The sequence below is a fragment of the Drosophila busckii genome, chromosome X (assembly GCF_011750605.1).
Source record: "Drosophila busckii strain San Diego stock center, stock number 13000-0081.31 chromosome X, ASM1175060v1, whole genome shotgun sequence".
In the NCBI taxonomy this organism is placed as follows: domain Eukaryota; kingdom Metazoa; phylum Arthropoda; class Insecta; order Diptera; family Drosophilidae; genus Drosophila; species Drosophila busckii.
This window is the reverse complement of record NC_046608.1, coordinates 333,958-341,820: the sequence shown is the minus strand read 5'-3', so window position 1 is coordinate 341,820 and position 7,863 is coordinate 333,958. Positions and strand designations below refer to the sequence as shown.

Here is a 7,863-nt window from a genome sequence, read left to right as displayed (position 1 = left end):
GCAAAAGGGATTGTGGCCGATTCTTAGAACGGGACTAAAAGCCAGTAGCAGCGCAAATTTGTAAATTTACAAATATTTCGCGCATTTAATAGATTTGTACAACCAATATGCGTCCGGGCTTGCATAAGCCTGGCTTACAGGTAGTCCGTCTGCTGGACAACTGCCAGCGTGGAACGGTCGCCCGTCAGGTAGAATTAATCCAATTTAGCGAGCAGCAAGCATGCGCTTAATCCAAGCAATATGGCAGGCGCTGCGGGATCAATGAATGAATCCGCTGGCTTTGGCTTTCATTGATCTGCAAACGCTAAGGACGCACGGGCACGGCCAGTGGGCCCACTAATCTCGCAGCGGAGAACCTATAATCCCCCAATCCCATGCAAATAAATAGTCTGCTGCAGTGACTAATGTGTCACAGTTAATTATAGACGTTTGCAGACAGTAGACACACGGCAGAGAAAACTAGAAATAACCATGGATACACCAACGGCGCCCGTATTTAAATCAAGTTTCTCCATACGCTCACTGCTGGCTAAAGAAACAGAGCAACATGAGCAGCAGCAGCAGCAGCAGCACCAACACCAACAGCAACAGCAGCAGCAGCAACTCGAAGTGCAAGTTACAGCGGACAAGCGTGAGAATTGTTATATGAGCAGCAGCTCGAATGACTCTGGTCATAGCTCTGAAGATGCTGGCTCCGATGATGGCCACGCCCACAGCAAACAGTACGCGCTGAAGCCCGCCTTTACCTATAGCGCACTGATTGTCATGGCCATACGGCGTAGTCCGGAGAAGCGTTTGACGTTGAGCGGCATCTGCAAATGGATTGCCGACACTTTTCCATATTATCAGAACCACAAGAGCGTCTGGCAGAACTCCATACGCCACAATCTAAGCCTGAATCCTTGCTTTGTGCGCGTGCCGCGCGCCCTGGACGATCCTGGACGCGGCCACTACTGGGCCTTAGATCCATATGCAGACGACCTGACCATTGGCGAAACCACGGGACGCTTACGCCGCAGCAATCATGCATTGCTATCGCGCTCCAAGGCAGCCTTGATCCAAAGCGCAGGACACTTGAAGGCGCACCCTTATCAGCACCTCAATGGCAATGCAGCCATGCTCTATGCGCATCTCTTCAAGCCTCAGGCGGCCTATTTTCCTATTGCAGCAAGTGAACAACAGCAGCCGCAACAGCCAATCATGCTGCAGCAATATGCGCAACAGAAACAGGAAGAAAGACAATACAGTGCCAATTTCTATCAGCGACAGCAGCAGCAATACCAACACAATTATTATTTGCAACAACAGCAACAATATGCTTACGGCAGCCACAACAACAGCAATGGCAACAACAATTGGCTGCACCAAACCATGGACTGTTTGTGGCGTTAACAATTTATTTGCATATCATTTAGTTTGTATTTTTATTTTTTCTTTTGTCATTTTCTTATAGCATTTATTAACCTTTTACAACGCTCTTCAATTCATAGCTTTAGCGTAGAACGCGTTAAGTTACTTATAATCTTTAATAGCTTTACGTTAATAATAAAATAATTGTTAGCTTAAGTAACTAGAAAATAAGCATCGAAATCATTTCAAAGAAACAAAAAAAAATTTTTTAAAATAAATAAAATGAGTAAGCAGCCAAACCTAACGCTTGTTTTACAGATTGACGAATTTTCTAAAATATTATTTGAATTTGAAGCTTTATGTTAAAGAGTTTTGGAGTCAAAATAGCAACTGGCAAGGAACTCAAAGCCTTAGCTAGCAATCAATTATAATAGGCTCAATTGAGATATGAGCTGCTGCTGCTGTGATGGGGCAATGGGGATAAGCCCAGTGTAATGCACAATTATGGGCAACTCAGAGGCTTAGTTTTGAGCTCTCTGCAGCTTTAGCTACACCTGTCGCATGAGCCAGCAACAACAACTTAAAATAAAAAATTACAAAAATTTGTAAAAAGAAAAAAAAAAATAAAATGAAAATGAAAATCAAGGCAAACAGTGTCGTCATCAATAGACGCTGGGCTAGTCACAATCTCTTTGGTGGCTTTTAACTTAATGCTAGCGGTCAATAGCATTACAACAACAACAATAATAATAACAACAACAACAGCAGCTTTAGCAACAACAGCAGCTTTAGCAACAACAGCAGCTAGCAGGCCTAGGCCAACAACAAATGGTTTTTTATGAAAAGAGCTAATCTGATAATACAGAATTGAAAGGGGCGGTCACGGCACGAATTTTTGCTACACGCTCTTGATACGAGGACCATGGGGCAGCAGCCGTAGCCATAGCCCGGCAAGCGATTGACTCTGTGGCAGCAGCAACAACTTGCGTCAACTGCTAACTTCATATTGGCTCTATGGCTCAGACCTCAAGCTTCATGCGAAAAACTATACGGTAGGGATCGATGATCGGGACAGCGAAATTGCATTTGTCTGCAACTGCAAGTTGCAACTGCAACTGCAACTGCAGCATAGCGGGTGCGGGTGCAAGGGTACTTCTAGTGTATGCATGTGTTGGAAGGTCTGGGGCACTTGTGCTTACTATTGGACGCTGGATAGATTGTTACATGCGCCCCATAACGTTGGCCAAACTAAAGTGCACAGTGCACAAGTAACACACGCATAATGTCGAGAAGCTCTGTCCAACGACAGCACAGTGGGCCGAAAGCGAGCTAAGTGAGTGATCCAAAAGAATTCAACAGAATATACAGTAAGATGTCAGTATGTACAAAAATAATTGTTATTTTAAGTTTCATGGCCTGGTAAATCTCAATTACCATTAAATAATTTTTTAAAAGTAATGGAAATGATTATATTATGTTCAAGTGAAATATATTCAATTATTTCTTTTTACAATAATTGAAAAAATGCGGAAGTTTTTGAGCTCCAAATAATAATTTCAATAAGCCATGCATAATTGAAAATATGTGATTAAATTCCAAATAATCTAAACATTTTTTTTACATCTTTTGTAATTTTAATAAAAATAATAAATAAATAAGAAACAAATAATCTAATTAATTTCAATTTTTTGTAATTTTTTATAATAATCTCGATTAATTTTGAATTATATTTAAATGCTTTGGTGATCATAATAATAAATATTTCACCAACACCGAAAATAATAAATTTAATCATTTTTTGAATTGTAAAACAAAAATAATTTAATTAGTAGAGATTACAATTACTTATTATTAGTTAACAAGGATGGTTATCTTATGCATCAAATGAGCTGAGTGAGCTTCTAACTAAATACTTTGATTGATAACATTGAATCGCAGACTCGAATAAAAATGAGTTGTGACTTCACTAATTGTAGGCATTGAACCCACTGTGCCCAATGGCGACTATGCTGTTGTTGCACGCCAGAAGTGCTTGTAATCTGTTTGCCGATTGGCGTCTGTGCAACAGATGTCAATAATTCAGTGCAATAGCGCTTGATACGCATAGCTGTAGTTGTTGTTTTACTTGTTGTTATTATTACAACACTAACTGTAAGCTTTGGGCTGGCAGCTAGCTCGATATGTTTTTTTTTTTTTTTGGAGCTTCCTTCCTGAACTTATAAAAAAATCCCACAAGAAAACAGCTTAAAAAATGAAATACAAAGAAACAGGCAAAATAAAGAAAAAAGTAAAACAAAAATGAAATACAAATCTGCTCAAACTCAATTATAAAAATTTTCAACCCAATCCCAATTCTCGCGAAACCCAAGCTTTTATATATACATATATATTTTTTAATTTTATTATTGCCGTTCTGGCTTTAGGCCGATTGTGATCCGAATTGAGAGAACCCTTAGGATTATGTCTGTATGAGTGTAAGTGTGAGTGTGATTGTGTGTGTGTGTGTGTGTGTGTGTGTGTAAGTGTGTTTGTGGTCATTCGTCATTTTAAGTTTCACATACATATACACACACGCACACGTTGACCCATGCACAGTCCCTCCTTGCTGCATGCCCCAGTGGCAAGTCCCTAGCCATTGACACTGATATGTGTGGCAAGGTATGTCTTTTGAAATGACAATCTGCAATTTGCTATTCGAAACCGTTTAAAGTAATTTATTTTTCTTATGTTTTTTGTTGCTTACCCTACCGAGGACGCGATTCAGGTCGCGAATTGCCAAGCTTTATGCATGTGTGTGTGTGTGTATATAATTGTGTTTGTATATTTATCTGTCTCCAGCTTCGTCGCTGTAGTCTCAACACTGATCAGCAATGACGCCTGGTCCCTTTGACCGGATGTCTGCTCAAGTTCAGCCCCTTTGGCCGGTTTACGGTGCCTTTTAGCATTATATAAACAGTCAAGGCATTATTCTATAATTTGCATTTAATTTAACATTTAATTATTATTGCACACAAAGGTGAGCTCAACTTGAGTTAATCAAGTATTATGACAAAAATGTGTTAATTCAAAAGTTTAGTCATATTTAAATTTAAAATCGCTTGAATTCAAAATGTTTCGAACATTTCGAATAGCTCGAATAGCGTAGTGTGTGGGTGTAGACATGCTTTTGTCCTCAAAGTATCGATTCTTTTGTGGAACTGATTGATGTATGGGGGTCCTTCAGGCGCTACAAATGATAGAAATGAGCTGTAAAAATGAAATGAAATTGGTATGCCATTTAATTAATGATTGCTGCATGTCTTGCACATAACTCAAGGCTCGCTCACTCACACACATTCTGTGTATAGGATATGCATACATCCTTCGCCTTGAGGCGGCGGCGGCGGCGGCAGTGGCAGCAAACAATTCGTTATGGTAAATTGAGTTCGTGAATATTTGATTGCCCTGGCCAAGCGATACAATAGTTTATGCGCCCGAAAATCTAAATCCAAAGCCAAATCCCGAAAAACCAAAAGACACCACTGGCTGACCAACTACAAGCTTCGGCATTGATTGAAAAGGATTCCAGCTGCCTTAGCAGTAGTTGTCAACCCTTTTTTCCTGACGTGGCCTTCTGTATGCTGTCCGGCTCATAAATAATGCAGTCAATTAAGCCCAGCGTACATGTCACACATTACATCACGTATGTAAATAGCATACATACATATGTACATATGTATGACAAAAGCTGGTTGGCGTCCCAACTCAAACGACTCGACAGACACACAGACACACACACACACATATGTTTATTTAAGTATTTATGCAGCTTATAGTAAATGCCTTAAAGCTCTTGAGCCGTAAGTTTTTCAGCAGCTCATTAGCTGAGCGCTAAAGTCAAAGGTGTGCCTGCCACAAAATGTTGTAACAACAAATTAATCCAACACTTGAACAAATCACATTATCACATGTAATAAAGGCGATGATCAAGCATCAAGCAGCCACTCAGCCGCCATTTAAATAAGCATCAAAATCACTAAAGTTGCAGCTGGATATAAAAATATTAGGAAATAATTCTACATTATTTTACTTTAGTAAAGAATCAGAATACAAAATATTATATAACATCACTCTTTTCTTGTGTGTCACCAATCCTAGGTTCAAGCCGTTGTAAGGATCATTTAGTTCAGTTTCGACTTTGTGTGTGTTGCAGCAGCGTTTTGAAGCTCCTTCGCTTTAATCTATGATTCGCACTTCGATCTACTAAACGGTCTAGCCCGGAGGTCGGCAAGTCTTTGCTCTGATTGCTCCCAGTACTCCAAATTTTTTTGAAAATCAAGCATTTGCTCTCAATACCCTCGGCGTGTGGTGCTTATTTTTTGTAGTGCTCTCGATTCCGGCAGTACTGACATCCTCGTGCCTATCTATGGTCTGCTATCAGAGGTTTGGTTTGGTTTTTGACGTTATAGTTATGTCTCAGGTCTCGCTAGCTGCTTGTAATGAATTTTAGCTGTACTTTATATTTTAATTAGCATTGGAAACAGTACGAACTCATTTAAATATCTAGAGATTTTAGTTTGAATTCTTTCAAAGCAAACTGGAGAGATTTTATTCTTTAGTATCGGCGACTTAGAGTTTCTGTCATTCCCAAAATGTCTACAAATGTATCTTCTGCTCTCAATCTAAGATTCTGTGCCTCCTTAAAGCAGCTCTAAGCTGATTTTGGGTTAATTTGAGGTTTGAGACTCGAAATTGTGTAGCACTACACTTAGGTATAGATGCATATAGTCTATTTTCTATCTCTCTCTCTCTCTCTCTCCCTGCCTATTTAGGGCGAACATATGTTATAAATGGCAAGCTATGCATGTCATATGGCATGTGTGTATGTGTGTGCATGTGTGTGTCTAAATAGAAACTAGTCCTTATTAATTGCTACAATTACAAGTCGATTTATTCATTGTTACAGGTGTCAGGACGGTGTTGCTTACCAGCTAAGGAATGCATGTAGCTAATTAACAATAATTAATAATGCAACATACAAGCACACACACACAAACAATACGAAGCTTAAAGATGTCTACATGCGTATGTGTGTGTGTGAGTGTGTTTTTCGCTTGACTTGTGGCTTGTCCTTTTCGGTTGTAGCCGTTTCCATTGCTGTTGTTGCTGTTGTATTGCGTGTAAGGGTCACATTTTGCCAACATGCGTGAATAAATAAAAGTTTCTAAAGGGATTGTCACCCATGCCACTAAAAACAAAATCCGCCTGTCATATATATCACTCCACAGACGGGGCCCCCAGCTCAACACAGTACGCCAATCGGCACTGACTTAAAACAGCAGAGGGCGTCGGTTCAGAGTGGGCGCAGGGGGTTGCTGGAACTGGGGCCGACAGTAAGTAAGCGGCCCATAAAATATGACAAACTTAACAACAGCCTGGACTTGGACTGGATAACAACAACAACAACAACGTTCACAACTGTCGGCATTGCTATACAAGTTAAAAACAAAAACTAAATGGTTAAGTAAGAAAAAAACAAAAACAACGTCCCATGGACACCCACTTCGTAGCTGTCAATCGTCTAAATCGTTATAGGCACTTGTCGGCAAAGACAAAAACAACACAAATACAACAACAACAAAAAATGCAACCATAAAATGCCACAAAGTCAGTTTTTAAATAAATTATTAACGACGACAACAAATGTTTTGACCGTTCATGTCGAGACATGCTAAAATTATTGTTGCCTTATACCCAGTATACCCAGTTATAGTGCTCTATAGCAAATTCACTTTAGCGTCTTGTATTGTGACACTCTTAGCAGCTTGAGCTGGCTTATAAAATATCAAGCAATGTTATCAAATATATCAGCTTCTATCAGCTGCCTAAGCCTGGCAGAAGCTACAAGTTTGGATAACCAACTGTCGAGCAATTGCCAAAGAAAAAATATTTTAGATGTTAACTGACTTTGACTGCACCGATACAACGCATATTAGCATTATATTTATGCACAGTTTGTACGCATATTAAAAACTCTTAAAAAAAAAAAAAGTGGGGGCATTAAAGTTGGGCGCAACCAACTTTTATATACACTTTGATTAGCGCACCGCAGCATACACACGCACGCAATCACAAACACATTCACACAAAAGAGCTAACATGTCACAATTTGCTTTCCTACGTACAAAAAAAAACCAGGTGATCCGCAAGGACCTTGGAATTCCCAGTGTAACCGAAGAGGTTAAAAGGTATAGTTCGAAATATCAGGAGAGAGTGGATTGACACAGCAACACGTTGCCCGTTAACCTTCTTGACAACAGACACCATCACAAACGTCAGAAAAGACATCACCCTCTCGGCCTTTCCTTTAGGAGTGGTAGCTAACCTCACCCTGTAAAAATCCCCTACATTTTAAAATTCTGTCATTCCCGTAGTCATAGTACATATTATCTTTTAATATTTAAATGAATAAAAAAAAACATTTCGGTTTCGCTTTATCGCCAGCAAGCTTAGTTTGTATGGCGCGTCAGCAAG

The 7,863-nt window shown here is 39.6% G+C and overlaps 1 protein-coding gene across 1 annotated transcript; it reads left to right on the top strand.

The window, feature by feature from the left end:
- Positions 1-471: 471 nt before the first annotated feature.
- LOC108605404 (fork head domain transcription factor slp1) lies at positions 472-3,388 on the top strand. Its single transcript, XM_033294338.1, has 4 exons — positions 472-566; positions 601-609; positions 651-1,246; positions 3,327-3,388. Exons 1-4 carry the CDS (start codon positions 472-474, stop codon positions 3,386-3,388), a joined length of 762 nt encoding a protein of 253 aa, XP_033150229.1.
- The last annotated feature ends 4,475 nt before the right edge of the window (positions 3,389-7,863 follow it).